General features: G+C 31.3%; 1 protein-coding gene across 1 annotated transcript in view; it reads left to right on the top strand.

The window, feature by feature from the left end:
• Positions 1 to 20,766, top strand: part of LOC126885528 (uncharacterized) — a 204,997-nt gene that overhangs the window by 47,248 nt on the left and 136,983 nt on the right. Inside the window, exon 3 of the mRNA XM_050652109.1 lies at positions 19,419 to 19,523. Within this exon, the coding sequence (XP_050508066.1) occupies positions 19,419 to 19,523 (105 nt within the window). The remainder of the gene's footprint in view (positions 1 to 19,418; positions 19,524 to 20,766) is intronic.

The following is a 20,766-nucleotide window of genomic DNA, read 5'->3' on the forward strand; positions in this document are numbered from 1 at the left end:
CTAGACATAACGGAAAAGACGAGGTTTGATAGTTGAAATGTGTAGTATGAGATATTACAAAAAGACTACCATCTTGGGATTCATCAATTTTTTAGTGGAACATTTTTTAAATAAACAATCAAAACGTCAAACTTAGTTTTTTGCTCATAACTTAAAAACTTGTTTATTTAGAAATTTGACGTCCACAGATAACTTTTTCAGAAAAAAAAGATACATCGAATGAGATATGCTAAATGAAAATCGGTTAATAAACAAAAAAGTTATTGTAAAACGGAAGACAAAATCACTGTTTTTGAATATTGTTAATAACAATTTTATTGTTTATTAGAATATGTTTTAATATAACTAAAATTGAGGGCATTATGGTGTTTGAATGGTGTGCAAAAAATGGTCTAGATCTGTTAAATAGTTTTCGCAAAATTGAATTTGTTTATAAAATTTTTTGAAAAACGAGCTAATTTCTGAGGCTGGTCCAGTTAATATGGCTGAATGTATCTCAATAATCCGGGGCTCATTTCCTTCGTTAAGATGTATACTAACAGGGTATGAAAAAAAAAAAGTAAAAAAAACTACATATACGTACACAAAATTATTTGTTAATAAATAGCAGTTTTTAAGCTTATAAACAATTACAATAATTTCGTAGAAATTAGATCAAATTAAATGGCAATAAAAAATACGGAAAGCTGGTTAAAATACACAACTTGTAAAAAAAAAATTTAGGTCGTACGACCCTTGGGGTCTGAGATAGCCCCTTTTTTTTGAAAAAATCACTGTTACGTTAATTAACAACACTAAGATCTGAAATTAACCAATATTTTATAAGAAAAGTCAAAGTTTTTAACAAAGTTTTTAGCAAGAAAAAATGTTAAAAATTGTTTAAACAGTAGTGTTATAAACAAAAAGTATTTTGCGTTCCGACTAAAGTAAAAAATATCGGGCGTAGTCGACTGACTGAATAGTGGGCGCGCTTGGCGACCGGCAGCAACTCCTAAAATTACGTTATACCGACCACAAAAATCAACTTTAAAGTGAATAACAAATTTTCGTCATTCCTTATGTTTTCGAGGTCTCCTAATCCAAATATGGAGTTTATTTTTTTCTAGAATTAGTGGAACATGTTCAAAAATCAAATTTTATGCCAAAATGCGATAAATCAATTTTGATGATTTTTCAATTTTAACTCACTGTATTTTTGGTCGCTGTAAATATTTCCTTTTAAAAATTTTACTGTGTTATTTTTGAAGCATTTAGATAATAATGAGATTTGTCCAAAATGCTTAAACGCATTAAAAGAGAAGTTGTTAATTTTTAAACATTTTGTCGTCAGATTTCGTTAGTTTCATGCTTACAAAAAAAGTTGAGTGACAAACTTTTTAGTTTATAATTTTAACTAACACAGAAATAAAATATAGTTCATGAAGAAGTTTTCCAAAAAAATTTAATTTAAAATATGCAATAGGAAAAATGTTATGTGACTTTATAGACGAGCGGCACACTGGCACACCCCAAAAAAGCTTATTTCTCGAGATACTGATACTAATTTTGGTAATAGGTACTTTATATTTTTGATGGTGCTGAAAACGAAAATTAGGGTTGTTTTGAATTTTACGTGGGGGAACATTATCAAAATCGCAACTTTACCCTAAAAATAAAAATCACGTTTTTTGCGTTTAACTTGCTACAACGCAGTTCCATTGTAATATTTTTTTCTGAAATTTTTATAGTATATATTTCTCACCATTCTGAAGACAATGGGACCTGCTTCAATATTTCTGTCTTGCTATAAAGAAAGTTATAAATTGTTTGAAATAAAAGGTGTAGATTCTTGAATTGCAAAGTTTAATCGCAAAAGTTGAGTGACAAAATTTGAAATTTAGCTGTTCAATTAATTTTATGTTAAAATCTAGAGTACAGAGAACAAAATGTTTTGTAGAAAAAAGGTGGTGTAACTTTTAATTTTAAGAAAAACGTGATTCCATTTTTTTTTATTTTTAGGGTAAAATTTCGATTTTGACAATGTTTCCCCATCTAAAATTCAAAATAAAACTCATTTTCGTTTTCAGCACCATCAAAAACATAAAGTAAGACCAAAATTAGCCATTCACCACAGTGTGGTTGATATCTCGAGAAATGAGCGTTTTTTTGGGCAGTACCACTCGTCTATAAGGTCGCGTAACTTTTTTTCTGTTGCATATTTTGACTTGAAATTTTCCAGAAAACTTCTTCAGGACCTATGTTTTAATGCTGCGTTGATTAAAATTATAAACTAAACAGTTTGTCACCCAACTTTTACAAGTTAACAGAAAACTAATGAAAAAATTGTTTAAACAATTTTCCGGCCGCGGTAGCTCTTGGTACCTTTTGGATTTGTTATACGGAACTTTTTTTTTGAGTAAGTTTGTGCAAAAAATAAGAATCGGAATAATTTACCTAACGGGGTCGACGATACAGCCTGGACTACACACGGATTCAAAATAGAGAATAAAAAATGGCCTATACCTACCAATCGGGTTCTATTGTACCAAGTTTACTATTTTTTTATCTATGGTACCACATTAAAATAATCATGTTTATCTTATTTTCATTGCAAAATTATCCAAAACAAAGCAGCTAATTGGATGTATAAACCTTTTTTAAGTGGCCTTTTTATTGTCATTTTTTAAATTTATTTATTTAAAATATAATTTTACTAAATAAATGTGCAAGATAATAATATTCATAAAATGCAAGTTTCTACCAAAATATATAAATATAATATTAAGCTTCAAATCCGGTATACTGTCAATGTTAAAAATGGGCTGCAACGGTCTAGCGTTAGCGAATGGTAGTCCGCGAATTTATTCTCATTCGGCTACGCCCATTATTTTTTTTTTACTTTAGTCGCAACGCAAAATACTTTTTGTTTATAACACTACCGTTTTAACAATTTTTAACATTTTTTCTTGCTAAAAACTTCGTTAAAAACTTTGACTTTTCTTATAAAATATTGGTTAATTTCAGATCTTAGTGTTGTTAATTAACGTAACAGTGACTTTTTCAAAAAAGGGGCATTTTTCAAAACAACCCTAATTTTCGTTTTCAGCACCATCAAAAATATAAAGTATTACAAGCTTTTTTTGGGGTGTGCTAGTGTGCCGCTCGTCTATAAAGTCACATAACATTTTTCCTATTGCATATTTTAAATTAAATTTTTTTGGAATTATATGAATTATATTTCTTCATGAATTATATTTTATTTCTGTGTTACTTAAAATTATAAACTTAAAAGTTTGTCACTCAACTTTATTAAGTAAGCATGAAACTAACGAAATATGACGACAACATGTTTAAAAATTAACAACTTCTCTTTTAATGTGTCTAACCATTTTGGACAAATCTCATTGTTACCTAAATGCTTCAAAGATAGCACAGTAAAATTTTCAAAAGGAAATATATACAGCGACCAAAAATACAGTGAGTTAACTTTGAAAAATAATCAAAATTGATTTATCGCATTTTGGCATAAAGTTTGATTTTTGAACATGTTCCACTAATTCTAGAAAAAAATAAACTCCATATTCGGATTCGGAGACCTCGAAAACATAAGGAATGACGAAAATTTGTTATTCACTTTAAAGTTGATTTTTGTGGTCGGTATGACGTAATTTTAGGATTTGCTGCCGGTCGCCACCGCGCCCACTATTCAGTCAGTCGACTACGCCCGCTATTTTTTACTTTTGTCTGAACGCAAAATACTTTTTGTTTATAACACTACTGTTTAAACAATTTTTAACATTTTTTCTTGCTAAAAACTTTGTTAAAAACTTTGACTTTTCTTATAAAATATTGGTCAATTTCAGATCTTAGTGTTGTTAATTAACGTAACAGTGATTTTTTCAAAAAAAGGGGCTATCTCAGACCCCAAGGGTCGTACGACCTAAAATTTTTTTTAGAAGTTGTGTATTTTAACCAACTTTCCGTATTTTTTACTGCCATTTAATTTGATCTAATTTCTACGAAATTATTGTAATTGTTTATAAGCTTAAAAACTGCTATTTATTAACAAATAATTTTGTGTACTTATGTGCAATTTTTTTTTACTTTTTTTTTCATAGGCTGTTAGTATACATCTTAACGAAGGAAATGAGCTCCGGATTATTGAGATACATTCAGCTATATTAACTGGACCAGCCTCAGAAATTAGCTCGTTTTTCAAAAAAATTTATAAACAAATTCAATTTTGCGAAAACTATTAAACAGATCGGGACCATTTTTTGCACACCATTCAAACACCATAATGCCCTCACGTTTAGGTAAATTTAAACATATTCTAATAAACAATAAAATTGTTATTAACAATATTAAAAAACAATGATTTTGTCGTCTGTTTTGCAATAACTTTTTTGTTTATTAACCGATTTTCATTTAGCGTATCTCATTCGATGTATCTTTTTATTCTAAAAAAGTTACCTGTGAACGTCAAATCTCTCAATAAACAAGTTTTTAAGTTATGAGCACAAAACTAAGATTGACGTTTTGATTGTTTATTTAAAAATTGTTCCACTAAAAAATTGATGAATCCCAAGATGGTAGCCCTTTTATAATATCTCATACTACACATTTCAACTATCAAACCTCGTCTTTTCAATTATGTCGAAAAACGGCTTATTTTTTACCAACTTGATTGGTCTATAAGATAAACAAATAAAAAACTGTAACTCTTCATCACTGGAATTCATTTCTATTATACAATTTTTAGAACTTTGACATTTAAAAATTTTAACTTCTTTCAAACCTCAAAACTGTCAAAACTTTTGTTGTCATTTATTGCTCACATGTCATCACCATGACAACGCAAAAATTAAGATATTTGATTATATGAAAGTGTGCCAAAAAACAGTGCGAAATAGTGAATCCCATTTAAAATACATTGTTATTTCACGGACACTCTTAATCTTTCACGTTCTGCTATCTATAATGACAGTTTTCACAAACTAAAAATTGAGATAGAGTAGATAAAAGTTATTTATCTACTTTATCTCATATTATGTATAAGTTTGTAGTTTGTGGTTTGTAAAAGTTATTTATCTACTCTATCTCATCTTATGTATAAGTTTTAGTTTGTGAAAACTGTCTTTATAGATAGCAATGCGTAAAGGATTTAAAGTGTGCGTGAAGTAACAATGCGTTTTAAATGGGATTTACTTTTTCGCACTGTTTTTTTGGCACACTTTCTTATAACCAAATATCATGTGACGGCATGTGAGCAATAAATTACAACAACAGTTTTGACAGTTTTGTGGTTTTAAAGAAGTTAGAATTGTTAAATGTCAAAGTTCTGAAAATTGAAGAATAGAAATGAATTCCAGTGAAGAAGAGTTACAGTTTTTTTTATTTGTTTATGGTAGACTTACGCGATGTATAGCACTCGCTCCTCTGTCACTCGTACTCTAAACATCGCGCGCGTTCGCGAAAAGCATACTTCACGAACTGTTTCATAAAATTTTTTAAATTAACCGAAAAGAAATCATGTCAAACTGAGTATATCCAGCGTTTATTTTATCCGAAGAATTGGCGATTCTCATAAGCTACCCAGCCTACACCGAATCTGAATCAAGATAATTATAGAAAGGAAAATCTTGTTTTTTTCGAAGGTAGAGTTTTCAACTCAATAAAATAAAAAATTAAATTAAATTAGATTAACAACTTTATTGGGACCATTTTCTGGTTGCACATCCATGGCTTCTAAAAGTGCAAGCCTATCGGATGCTGGAGTTAGGAAGATGAGGGAATCTAATGCCGTCTTATATTTAGTTCGTTTAGAGAGTGCAACAGGCACCCTTACCGAACGGTTTCAAACCTCGTTAGGTTTTCCTCAGAAAATGCATACTGTTGATATCTCTAATCAGCGTTTCCTAGCTCCAGCATCCGATTGGATTACATTTGGATGTCGCTATGACACCTAGACCATTTAGTTAGTGGCAATACGAGGCTAGTCATCTGATTATTTCAGTTTGGTTTAGAGATAGCAACATATGCATTCTCTGAGGAAAACCTAACGAGGTTTGAAACCGTTAAGGGTTAAACCGGTAAGTGTGCTTGTTGCATTCTCTAAACGAACTAAATATAAGACGGCTTTGGCTTCGTATTGCAATAAGATGGAAACGGTTATTCATTTTTACTTGTTTTTTTCTTTTGTTTTTTTAACTTTTCACTGATTCAAGTAAAGTTAGATTCAATATGAATAGTCACTTAACCTCGTATCCACTCGACCTAAGAGGTCTATTGTGGCTCATCCCTAGGTTGTCCATTCAGCCTAGCTTTTTTGACATAGTCTATTATGACCTTAAGTAACGACAGCATTGGAAAACATGAAGAGAAATAAAGCTGCAGGGGACGATAGGATTACCACAGATATGGTATTAGAAGGAGGTAAGGAACTAATTGCAATTGTAACTAAGCTTATAGACAGTTGTTTACACCACGGCAAAGTCCCTGAGAGTTGGAACAACTCTAAAGTAATCTTATTACACAAGAAAGGTGATAATCGAAAGTTGGAAAACTACAGGCCCATCAGTCTACTGTCACACCTGTTTAAAATACTCACCAAAGTTATAACTACCCGACTAACAAGGAAATTAGATGAATACCTACCATATGAACAGGCAGATTTTAGAAAAGGCTATTCAACTTCCGATCATCTGTTACGAATAATAGTTTCCAGTTTTCATAGCATTTTTAGACTACGAAAAAGCTTTCGATACCCTAGAACACATGGCCGTAATATACGTAATTTAAAATTGTAGAATATACAGCAGATATATTAACTTGAAACACTGAACAACTGAAAACTGGAAACTATGAACAAGCTACAGCTACATACTATCTAAATGAAAATTTAGGTAGTATGTAGCTGTAGCTGCAGGTACGAACCCTGTACCATTAAACAGGAGAGTCAAACAGGGGACACTCTATTACCCAAACTGTTCACCTTAGTTTTGGAGGACGTTTTTAAAAACCTAATTTGGAAATATAAGGGAATAAATATCAATGGCCGCTACCTCAGTAATCTACGATTTGTGGATGACATAATCCTGATAGCTACTGACCTACAAGAACTGAAAACCATGCTTTTAGAACTACATACCGAATCTTCTAAAATGGGACTGAAAATGAATTTAAACAAACCAAAAGTCATGCACTCCGAAGTCCGAAGAAACCTGTTCGGGATTTTTCAAAGTCGCCGGTTTACCAAATAACGAATTTATTCCTTTCATTTGCACCATACTGTATAATATTTGGGATAACATTAAAAAGGCGGATCAGTGAATTTTAATGATAATATAAATTGAAAACCACATGAATGGAATAATCCCATTTAAAAAAGCATTTTGCTGTTCAAAATAATTATCCATAATAATAAAACACACGGGAACACCGTAAAACATTTCTAGTCCAGATCACATGTGGCATTGCTACAAATTAAATTACTACTTTATGTTATACTATTTGCCCCAGAGTAGTTATTTATTTAGCTGTTACAAGTTTATGGATTGATTACCTGAAATTAAAATTTAAAATTCCAAAACATGCACTGTAAACTAAATAATTCTAGAATGAAATCATCTTAAAATTACAAAATATTCTATTCTACTGTCACATATTTTATTTTAGAGCTTTCTCCTACATTTTAGTTTTAATCGTCGAGAGTTTTTTTTCAATTTTTCTTTAATACATATTATAATTTCATCTTTGTCGCGGTGTTTATTCTCGACCAAACGAAAAAGAGGTACTAATAACAAATCCACATGGTGCCAGGCGGTGCCGTGGTCTAAAATTTGTTTAAACTATTTTTTTTTTAAACAAATTCACAAAAATTATTTTTTCCTTTCGAACAATTTTTTTAGATAAATTGTATCTTTCTGAGCAAAAAACGTTTCTTGTGATTTTTCTTTTCAATTGATTGTTGTCGAGTTATACGCGATTTAAAATTTGAAACATTTGAAAATAGCCATTTTTAAGGCTTAATAAATAAGCCTATCGCGTATAACTCAACAACAATCAATTTTAGAGAAAAATCACAAGAAACCTTTTTGCTCGAAGGGAAAATTTTTTTTTTGTGAATTTGTTTAAAAAAAATTGTTTAAACAAATTTTTGACTACGGCACCGCCTGGCACCCTGAACATTTGTTATAAGGACCTCTTTTTGAGTAAGTTTGAGCAAAAAAATCTAATCGAAATAATTTCGCTAATAATTTTTAATTGAGATATTAAGCCTTGAAAATGGCCATTTTCGCATATTTCAAATTTTAAATCGCGTATAACTCGACAACAATCAATTTCAGAGAAAAATGACCTTTTTTGTTCAGAATGACCCAATTTATCTAATAAAATTGTTCGAAATAAAAACGTTTTTGTGAATTTGTTTAAAAAAATTGTTTAAACAATTTTTCGACCACGGCACCGCCTGGCACCCTGTGGATTTCGCTAATCGAATCGGAATAATTTCGCTAACGCTAACGGGGACGACGATACAGCCCTCTCTATTTCTGTACACGTAACAACATAGCTACCGTTTGAGAATACATGTACAGATAACACAATAAAAAACAAGTCTAAATTCTCATTAACCCAACAATTTATTCGCTAATGTAACCTTTACCGGTACTTCCAATAGTCGTAAAACTTGTGAAAGAGGATAAAGATCCATTAACGACACGTGTCAAGTTTGCAGATGGACAGTAACGAGATTCTGGTACCATTACTAAAGAATGTTTCCTTGAGGTGACTTGAAGTAATGTACCGTACTATGCAAACTACAAGATGTTGGTTCAGATAAAATAAAAAGAAATTAAATGGGAATATTTAAAACAATCCTGATGTAGGTATTATCTCCTACGAGTAAAAATTTTGTATTTTTTCTTAATTTTACAACAATTGTTATAGAATATACTGTGGAAAAATTAACAGAGTGTTTCCAAAGTAATCTGAAATATTAATTATATGGTATTTGTCGTTCAATGTTTATGTTTAAAAGTTTCTATAAATACGTTTGATACGTGTTTTCATTACTAATTTAGAGGCAGTTGAGACTAAAGTCAAAATTCAAAGAGTATAGATCACAAAGCAAAATTTGAGCTGTATCAGCCAAGAGAACAGGTTGGATTTAGCCCCAACTAGGGTACATAATATGACCACCTACCTACAATGCATAAAAGTATTGATTGAAAAATCAATTGAGTACAATAGACATCTAGTTTTAACGTTTATAGTGTTCCATAAAGCGTTTGATAATATCGAACTACCTGCACTTATAAAGGCATTGGAAAAGTATCGAATTGATCATAGATATACCAATATTATTCGCTCTGAGCGTTAACAAAGTGTCAAAGCAAAATCGACCGACCTGCTCATGGTGGCGGTTTTTTGAAATTTTATCAGGACGCTTTGTGTATGTTTAAATGAGACATTTAAAAAAAATGCCGTGTCCCGCTAGTGATATTATGTATTAATATAAACAGAAAATAAAAACGCACTTAATCTGATATAAATTCTTCTATTTCCAATATTGATTATCAGTTTGATTTGGTATACATAACATCACTATCGCAGTTCATGTCAATAAATCTTTATTAACGAAAAAGGAAATATTTTTGTTGCACTATAAATTACAGTATAAATTAATAACTAATGAATTCTAACAATTGTATTCGGTTATTATCACTACAAAATAAAATATTCAAGTTTAACAAAATAATCCCATAAGACTCAATGTTAAAACGTCCCGAAAAAATCTGACAGTGTGTCACGTGACTGTAAGTAGAGGGGAGACGCACGGAGCCAATAGAAAACATATAGCTACTTCAATACAAAAGGGCCACAAATCAAAATCACAGTTTTTACAGAGGAGCTATTCAAAGTTTTGACATTTATTTTTGGTTCATTTTTCTTTTATTTTTTATCATTTATATGCAAGTAATATATTATTAGAAAGGTAAATTTAAACTATATTTGATATTGTATTTAGATACAGCGTAAGTTTTCCTGAAAGAGATATTAGCAGATATGGCCCTTTTGTATAAAAAATATTTCTTATGTCATGATAGGAATTGGAAATAAACGGACACATACCAAAAAAACAAACATTTTAATCAATGTTTTTGTGACTAATTAATGTAGATTTTGAGTAAAATTATTACAAAAAAGTCTTATCTTATCAAAAAAAATATTACAATGTCAGTCTACAAAAATAACAAAAGTTAATTCCAAAACTACTTAAAACTAATTCTTTACTTAAAACTAGTAAAACTAATTTCTATATTATAGCTGTTATATTCCCTATTATAGCTGTTAGTGATAGTTATATTTTTTTTCGAGATAAAAATGTGAATACACTTCACTATGATATTAAAAAACCTAAACGAAATTAAAATAAAAATACAATCAATCCCATTAAAAATAACTTGATACGGGAAATGACTCAAAGGACATTTTTCGTTTACCTACTGTAAATTTAAGTAAATTATTCATTGAGTAAAAATGCCTACTTCTTATGAACTATAACTAATTTGCAGAATAGCAATATACAGATTTAGATAAGGCATGTCCAAATTAGTCAAAATAAAATGCGGTAGGCGGTAGGCTCTCAATTAAAATTGACAATAAACACGTTGTGTAATTATGATATTCAAACTTTGGAATTACCTATATTAAAATAAGACGATTGAAAACAATATACAGTGGACTGGACTCTCTATAACGAACACGGATATTACGAGGTTTCGTTCGAGGTTACAAATTTCTTTGTAAACAATACTTTTTCTCCTGTAAAAATCACATTTAAAAAATTTTTTATTAGTAATTTTATTTATCATGGAATCCAGTTATTCCATGATTCCAGTTATAAATCCCAATTGGCTTACTGAAAAGGAACTCCAAGTATTCACTGATGCCGAATAAGGTTTATAACAAACAACTAAGTGTATTTTTTCAAAAAAAATTAAACAAATCCACTGTTTTTAAGTGTATTTTCTTGTGGCGTACAAAGTACGCCACGCGTGTAGTTATGATATAACTTGATGCGCGGGTAGTTAAAGGTTAAGTGGAACACCCTGTATTTTAGTATTGTAATGAAATGATATTTTATGGTACTTTTTTATTTTATAAGTATTCCCTATACCTCATTGCTTTAATTTGTGAGTTATTGGTGATTCAAGCTAAACATTAATTGCAATAAAAAATACGTAAAATTTTATTCAGTTGGCCGTGAAAAATTCAGTCACAAATAATTTTTCAGAAATAAATACATATTAATCCAGACTGATCCTTAAAATTACCAATAACGGTTTAGCAATCAAAATACCTATGTAGTTAAAATTGTTGGTGCGATTAACAATTAAGCACAAATTAAAGCAGTTAGGTATAGGGAATGCTTAAGAAATAAAAAAGTACCATAAAATATCATTTCATTACAATACTAAAATACAGGGTGTTCCATTTAAGAAAACTCAGAAAATACTCATTCCGAGTTTCGCCCAACCCTGTATACTGAAATTAAAAATTTAGCTATACTAATGATTCTTAACAATAGTAGACTATATTAAAAATCATTTAGAATAGAATAGAATAGAAATATGCTTTATTGTCACTGAAAATTTTTACAATTTTATGGACAAAGCTTACATACAGTCAAAAGAAAAACATAATATAAATAACAAATAACAACTACAATTTACTAAAATTAGATAAATCGTCAATAATGTACAGTATAAGATATAACAGCCAAGACAAAAACAATTACAACTGATACAACAAATAAAATAAAATAGGTACAACATAAGGAACTGACAAGTTTATGCTACTGCGCATGGAACCCAATTTTCTTAGTTATTCATTAAGAAATTCTTCTATTGAATAATATGGTCTTTTGGATAGATAGGCTTTTGTCATTTTACGGAACTTAGGGAAAGATGTTGCAGATTTAAGTTGTAACGGAAGATGATTGTACAGTTTCATTGCGGAATATAATATAGATTTCTTTACTAACTCAGTGGATGGAATCGGTAAATAAATATCAAAGATTGAATTTCTGGTGGAGTAAAGATGATTGGGCCTATATGGAAAGACATGAAGGTGTTTACGAATTAAACAAACCGTTTCTAGAATATATAAAGATGGAAGTGTTAAAATTTCGTGATCTCTGAAGTAACTTCTGCAATGTGTAGATCTTCTGAGGCCAAACAAATATCTTATTGCTCTTTTTTGCAATCTAAAAATGACATCAAATTGAGCAGCTGTACTAGAACCCCAAAAAGGAGGAACCATATCGAAGATGAGACTCGAACAACGAAAAATATGTTATTTTAGAAGATGCTAAATTGAGTTCCCTTGAGACAGATCGTATTGCATAGCAAGCTGAGGCGAGTTTCTTACTTAACGAATCGATATGAAGGGACCATTTGAGGTTGCTGTCTAAAAAAATACCAAGAAATTTTACAGAATCAACGGTACTGATCTGGCTGTTATGAAGTGGCAAAGGTTGAAGAGCTCCTTTATAGGATAATGCTACTGTTTTATTTACGTTAAAAGAGAGTAAATTAGAGTCAGACCAGGTCTTTATCGTCAGTAGATCCGAAGTTATAGTTTCATGAAGAGATGCAATAGTTGAGTTGCTCCAAGTAATACTGGTATCATCAGCAAAAAGAAAAATTTTCCCATTGATTTTTAAATTAGTGATGTCATTTATAAAGATAAGGAACAGTATAGGACCCAATACTGAACATTGTGGTACTCCACATACGATGTTTTTGAGACTAGAGTCAGTATAATTTGCTCTAACTAGTTGTTTCCGATTATTCAAGTAGGATTGGAACCAATTCAAAGAAATACCTCGAATTCCATAGAAATTTAGTTTTGTAATCAAGATGTCGTGATTTACACAATCAAAAGCTTTGGCATAGTCGCCGAAAACAGTGGCAGTATAAAGATTATTGTTTAGTGCTTGGTAAACCTCATGTAGTACAGAAAACATGGCATCAGTGGTACATTTATTTGTTAAAAAGCCGAACTGATTTTGTGATAAAATGTTGTTATCAACGATAAAGGACATAAGTTGAGTTTTAATGAGTCTCTCAATAATTTTGGAGAGTACCGGTAGTAAGGCAATAGGTCTATAGTTGCAGGCATCAGAACGTAACATTTGAACGTAAGTAGAGTTTTAGATGTCAAACTACTACAATTCTACAGGGTGTGAATATTGCTATGAAATTAATAAAAAAACGTAATTTTCTTTTAAGATACCCTGTATAACATTACAAAACCTCATATTTTAAGAAAGAAGACATCGGGAGAATCCAAAAATCTAAAAATATACAGGGTGTCCCATTTAAAAAAACTAAGTTATAAGCAACTTCCGGTATAACCGGAAGTAGCAAATAGATGAAAATATTTTCATTAAATAGATGACTCTTCAAAACCCCTTAATTCAAATTTTCATTATTCTGTTGCCTTTAGTTCTCGAGATATTTCCAATAGGCCCTTTATTTGCCTCACCCTGTATAGAAAAAATGATTTGATGGAAATGATGGAAATTAATTATATAGAAAGACCTATGTAAACCCAATAACGACTGAGTTATTGCTCTTTAAAGGATGGTTATTTTCGAAGAACATCGAAATGAAGAACTTTTAATCTCAAATAACTCGAATGTGGTGCAATTTTTGGGAAAACTTTTGAAAAATCTTTTAAGTTCTTTAAAAAACCTTTCAAATAAGCTCTGATAAAAGTTTTTTGCAAACGAACTGACTGACTTATGACGAAAATAAAGTCGCTCTCTGCTTTTTTCTTTTTGAAATATAAAAACTAAACCCTCGTAGTTACAATCCTAATTAGAATGAATAGCTTCCCACCTGAAATTAACTTTATTTAGATGTAATTGATATGATCCATGTTATTTGACTGGTTTGGAATGGTCAGTTTTAAAAAATAATTTTTTTTATTTAAATTTATGTGTCTCGGCAGCAATGGCCATTGACACAAACAATATTGGTTATACAATAATTAATTACAATAAGGACTTAAAACTAAATATTATAACAGTTAATTTCTAAATCTTAAATAACAATAGGTAAAAATTTTGAAGAAAAAAAATTGGATATAAAATCATTGGATACTATAGAGAGTACAACTAATTATAAAATTGCTTCGGTCTTCTTGGGATACTTCGGACGTTGTTTAGTCATAGTAGCAGTTGCATATGAACTAGTAAGATTACTGGAAGAATTGGATCCAGACATGGTGTTGCTAACAGTGGGGGAACATTGATTTAAATTGTTACTTATGTAGTCAAAAGTAACTCGAATTTGTTTATATTAACGCTTTGGATGTCTGGAAATAAGTGATAACCTTGGATACATCACTGCAATACTGGTTGCCTAACCGTTGGCGTCCGTTGGGACGGGATAGCAACAGTGAAAATCTATTGACAGTTTGACACTGAATGTGTTTAAGTTGGAAGATTATTAAGTAAAACATCTCTTACTGACCGAAGTTACAGCTTGTTCTTGATGATTAACACTAACACAATTGTTATTAGTCACTATTTTAGCGAAAACTTATTTTGATAACTAGTATTTACAGTAATAATTACAAATTTCGGCACCAATTTACAGATCGATACATACACATTCTGACGTTAGTTTTTCAGTCTAAAAAATAATTGATTAACTTAAAAATGATATTTTTAAAATTAAAAGAAAGTGCATTATTCTTAAATAAATCTAAACGTATTCATAATATAAAAAAAATGTTTCAAATATTAATTGTAGAATTTCTTTTACTGAAAATTTTGATATTTTTTGTGTTTGTATCATGAATACTTTTAGGTTTATTTAAGAAAAATTCTCTCTTTTTTTTTAATTATAATAATGTCATTTTCGATTTAATCAACTATTTTTTCTAAACTAAGCATTTCAAACCGGTCGAATTACATGGATCGTATGAAGTATACTTAAATAAAGTTAATTTCAAGTGATAAGATATTCATTTCGATTAGTATTGTAACGACGGGAGTTTAATTTTTACATTTCAAAAAAAACGGAGTGTGACTTTATTTTCATCATAAGTCAGTGATTTCTTATGCAAAAAACTTTTGTCAAAGCTTATTTGAAAGATTTTTAATTAACTTTAAAAGATGTCTGTTAAGGTTTCCAAAAAATTGCACCAGATTGAAGATTCTCGATTTCGAGGTTCTTCGAAAATAACCATTCTTTAAAGAGCAATAAGTCAGTCGTTGTTGGGTTTACCTAGGTCTTTCCAACGCGAATCTCTTTGTTTTTCTATTAACCAAAATTTTGTACTGATTTTGTAATGATTTTTGCTATAAAATAAAATTTGTTTTTATTAATTAACACGGTTATAAAACGTGAGTGTTTTCAATGAAAACTGCATAGTTTCAATCGCAAATAACTTGGAAAGTGTCAATTTTGCAAAAAAATTTAATAGAATAAAATTTACTTAGAATTGGTGACTCAATCGAATACCATAGTTATTTTGTTAAAAAAATTTCATTCCCTAGATGGGGTTGTTTTCACCGCCAGGGCAAAAGCGCAGTTCGGCATAGGAACTGGAAATTCAGGATGATCAAGATTGAATGCAATGGAATTATTTACGAGACACCTTTTTTCATTGGTGTAGATTGCAGCCCCATTGAGTGCTGTCACTTAAAGAACAAAATGTTTCCAAACATCCTATTGGTGTCTACTTTTTTAGTTTGTACACACAAAAATTAGAGTGTTAAACCATTTATTAATTTCAAAATTGTTGTTAAAACCTGTAACTATGTGTCTATTACCTATTACCATGTAAAGCAAAGCTGAATATACTATATTATATAAAAACCAAACAGATTGTAACAACATTAATTGGATATTTCTCTTTGGTTATTTCTTTGTCGTTATGTTAATATAAATGACACCAGAACAAAGTCCCCATGAAAAAGTTTAAATCCCAATCCCACGTTGTTAAAATCCTTTAATCGCATAAATCGGACAGAATTACAATGCAAAATTGTATTATTGATTTAATCAAAAGGGAAATTTAGATTTCCACTGAATTTGCTGTATGATAAAATAATATCCACTGTATGGGAAATAACTATTCCTTTCACACACAGTAATTATAAATTGTATATTTTAATTGATACACCTACACCATTAGTATTAACAGGTTAAACAAAAATATGTAAAGTTTTAAAAAACACAGTTCTTATATTAAATTATTGAGGTTATAAGAAAAATTACGTCGACAGTAGAGCTTTTACAAAACCCACAGTAGACAAAGAAAGAAGAATAAAGTATGCGAATTAAGCTAATTGCAATAAAATTAAAAAATAAAATAAACAATATGTAGCTAAAAAGGCAGCTTCCATAAATGCGACAATTATAGAACTATTTCTCTTATATCACATGCAAGCAAGATATCTTATATAACTATTATGTAATCAATGAGAGAGTAAAAACATTCCTTAAAAGAGAAATTTCACAAAAGGAAACTGGATTTACCAAAGGAAGAGATACTCGGGAACACATGTTGAATATAAGAGCGATAATCGAAAAATCTAGGGAATTCATTACTCCACTGTAAACTGCTTTATTGATTATCGTAAAGTGTTCGACATGGTCAAGTGGAGACACTTACGTTGAATAATAAAAGAAGTAGGCGTACCACAACACCTTATTTCGCTTATAACTGAACTATACGAACACCCTACTAGATCAGTTAAAGTGCTTGACACACTTTCAAACGAATTTCATCCAGAACGAGGTGTCAGACAGGAATGTATACTATTTCCACAATTATTCAATATATATGGGGAACTATATTATGAGCAGAGCACTTGAATGATAGGAAAAAGACATTGACTTGATTGACATTGAAAAAGACTTGCTTGATTTTATACGACGGGTCGAAAACAAAAGTCAAATATTTAGTCTGCAATAAATAAACATATCAAAGACAAAGATCATGATAGTGGATAGACTACATAACAATCATCCACACATAACTACAATTGACCGGTTTGAGGTTGTGAACTCATACTTATATCGGGGTCATTGATCACAAACACAGGGTCATCACAAAAAGAAATAAATCGTAGATGTGATCTAGCAAAAGTTGCCACAACAAAAATGACCACAATATGGAAGGACTGTCAAATTTCAAGAGCGTTAAAGATGAGGTTGATCAACTGTCTAATATTCTCAATGTTAATCTTCGGATGTGAATATTGGACCCTGAGACAATCGGAAAGAAGCAAGATAGACGCCACTGAAATGTTTTGTTGGAGAAGAATGCTACGCATTCCTTGGACCGACCATAGGACAAATAATTCAATTTTAAGAGAGCTAAAAGTTATCCACCGACTCTTCGGTAAAATCAATCTTCAACAATTAAAATACTTTGAACATGTTATGAAAGAATACACAGAAAACATGGAAAGACTCATTATACAAGGAAAGGTGGAAGGCCGAAGATCACGAGGAAGATCCCCAACGAGATGTATTGATGAAATTACAGAAATATGCAAAACCTATGCACGAGTTAAAAGAAATGACCAGAGACCTTTGGAGACAGACAATACACGACATCACGTTGACCACTACACTCCCTCCGGGGGGCCAAGATTGAAGAGAGAGCTGGAGTTCACGCTATTATCCTGGGGACCTTAGGACCAATCTGTTTGAGTATGTTGATACTAGACCTTGATGCAGTTTCTCATAATTTGATACTAGGCGGCTTCCAGCTTAGTTTTGTATATGTAATTATTTTACTTTCAACTTCGTTTCATAGTTCGTAAAGACTTTTGAAATATGGGGGATTTTATTCATCAGAGGTACTAGAAAAATCAGGAAGAGGGTAAAAGATTTGGTCATTTCGGCATTGGTTTGACTTTGCTATTCTTCTTCTTGATGTGCCTATCTCTGACGAATGTTGACGATCATCATGGCAATCTGTACTTTATCTGCAGCAACGCGGAGAAGCTGCACAGATTTTGTGTTGAACCAGGTTATGAAGTTCGTTAACCAGGATGTTTTTCCTTTTCCCGGACCTAGCTTTCCAAAAAAATTTCCTTGCAAGATGGCTTGCAGGAGGGCATATCGGGATTCATTTCACATAATGTTCAAAGTATTCTAACTTTCGAGTCTTGATGTGGGTTAGTACCTCTCAGTTCTTATTTATCCTTATGAGGACCTCCACATTTGTGATCCGGTCAGTCCACGGGATTTTAAGAATTCTTCGATAGCCACATCTCAAATGCTTACAATTTTATACCAATCCGTCCAATTTTTTTATTACAATCCTTACTTTTATACCAAGAGAAAGGTTGTGGCTCTTGAAAAAGTACCCATACAATTAGTTGAAGGTGGATCTAGAGGATCTAGAGCAAAGTGAGCAAATGCTGCCCGCGAGCTGATTGATAACATCAAATATAGAAAGATGGCCTATTTTGGACACGTAGTAAGGGGAGACCGGTATAATATTCTTCAACTTAATATGATGGGTAAAATCGAAGGACGCAGAGGAATTGGTAGAAAGCAGGCCTCTTGGTTGAAAAATATCCGAGAGTGGACAGGAATAAAGAAAGCAGAACAACTATTTAGAGTAGCTCGAGACAGAGACAGTTTCGCCATGTTAATCGCCAACGTCAAGGGGACTTGATAGGGCACGTTAAGAAGAAGAAGAAGGATCTAGCTTTTTCGATGCGCCCTGTTTTCTCTTGGTTGTCGATCCATTCTTCATTTGTTATCTTGCCGATCTAGTTGTAGTGCATTACTCTTTCTACAGAGGTTTCGTTAATCCAGAGTTGACATTCTGTTATCTTTTTCTTGCTAATGTTCATAAAATTTGTCTTTTTTACGTTTATATTGAGTCCATATTGTTGACTGTAATACGTGATCTTGGTATTGGTTTGAATTTATTAGGTGTTTATGTTGAACACTATATACTCGTAGACATTCTGTGGGGTTTCTAGGTCATGTTCAACTCTCGTCACGTAAACGTGGGAGGAAATTGAGCTCATGGATTTTTTGTCATTTTCAGTTTCGAGGGGTGGGGAATTAAGAGATGGAAGGTGAAGTAGTATGAGATTTGGAAGGTAAGAGGCTTTGGAGATGGCTGCTGTGGTATCGAGACCTTCTACCAGATACCCTCTTACTCCTGGGATCCTAGGCTGAGAAATAAAATTACTTATATCCCAAATTCTATATATTAGGTTTTTCCCAAATCGTCCTGTACATTTACATTTATGTTTAGAAAGCGCATATTTATATAAAATCGACGGGTCTTAGCGTTTTTTATCGTTTTTTTTAACAAGGATAATAGAAATAATTTTATTAAATAAGTCTTTGCCACCCTGTATAATAAATTGCAATTTTCAGGTGTCACTGATGTCCCGAATAGTGCCCTCACCGGACTGGTTCATCGGCATTGATGGCTTCGACCTTTGCGTCAACGGGAATTGGCTGGACAGCATCACTATCGAGGTGAGTAGTGACTATTATTAAGATCTGTCATGAATTCAGCCCATCATGGCGTGCTCGTTGACTTCTGACTCTGACCCACTTTCTATCAAGCCCTACTTGAAATACTCCAAGTGTGTAGACTTCCAGACAAACTTAGTTAGTTAAGGGAGTACACTGTTAGATTTGCGAGGATAGGTTTGGAAGTTCTTGGAGTACAGGTACAAAACCATAACGAATTTTATGATTAGCTTAGAACTAGTTTTACTGAAATTTATTTTTTTATAAAAAATTAAATGTGATTTAACTGATAATAAAATAATTACCTAAGTTTTTATGTTTTTAAAAATGATATGTACATCTGAATTTATCTCTGTTAAAAAATGTTTTCATACCAAAGCACACTGAAATGTTGTCCTTAGAGAACAAAAGGAGGGCTTAAACAATTTAGAAACTAACTCAATTTCACTACTCGTTAAAAAAAATCAAATTTTTAAATAAATATTTAGGAACCTTACTGAACATAAAGTTAAAAACAAAGTCTTTATCGAATAGCAATATATCGTAACTCTGTACCATGACAATAAATAATTAATACAATTATTGTTATTTGGAATATATTCAGTACCTCAAATACTAATCGTTTTTTTTTGAAAAATGCTCAGACCCGTCGATTAGTATTTCAAATTGTCCTTTTTGGCATATAATAATAATGTATACAGGGTGTCCCAATTTAGAGATATCATCATCATTCTCTTTGCCTTATCCCTATGCGGGGTCGGCTTCCCTAATTGCATTTCTCCACACAATTCTATCCTGGGTCATATCAATATTAATCCCCTTTACCAACATGTCCTGCCTAATCGTCCCCCCCCCACGTCTTCTTTGGTCTTCCTCTCCTACTCCTACCAGGAGATATGTCATCGTTAATTTTCTTAAATGGCAACGCTGTCATTTTGATAGCTATTTTTTTTATAGGGTGTGTAAATTTATACCTACATAACTGCAAATTTCAAATTTTTATTCCCTACCATTTACAAGATAATAAAAAATAACAAAGTTATGAAAAACAAGTAATCAAAGTAATATAATTGAATTTAGTTATTTCAAATAAGCAAATGCTCATAATGTTGCCCATTGACTATTTGACAATAATTGAGGGCAGCAGTATGAGCATTTGCTTAATTAAAATAATTAAATTCAATTATTATTAATTTGATTACTTGTTTTTCATAACTTGGTTATTTTTTATTATCTTGTAAATGGT

Source organism: Diabrotica virgifera, chromosome 5 (genome assembly GCF_917563875.1).
Source record: "Diabrotica virgifera virgifera chromosome 5, PGI_DIABVI_V3a".
In the NCBI taxonomy this organism is placed as follows: Eukaryota; Metazoa; Arthropoda; class Insecta; order Coleoptera; family Chrysomelidae; genus Diabrotica; species Diabrotica virgifera.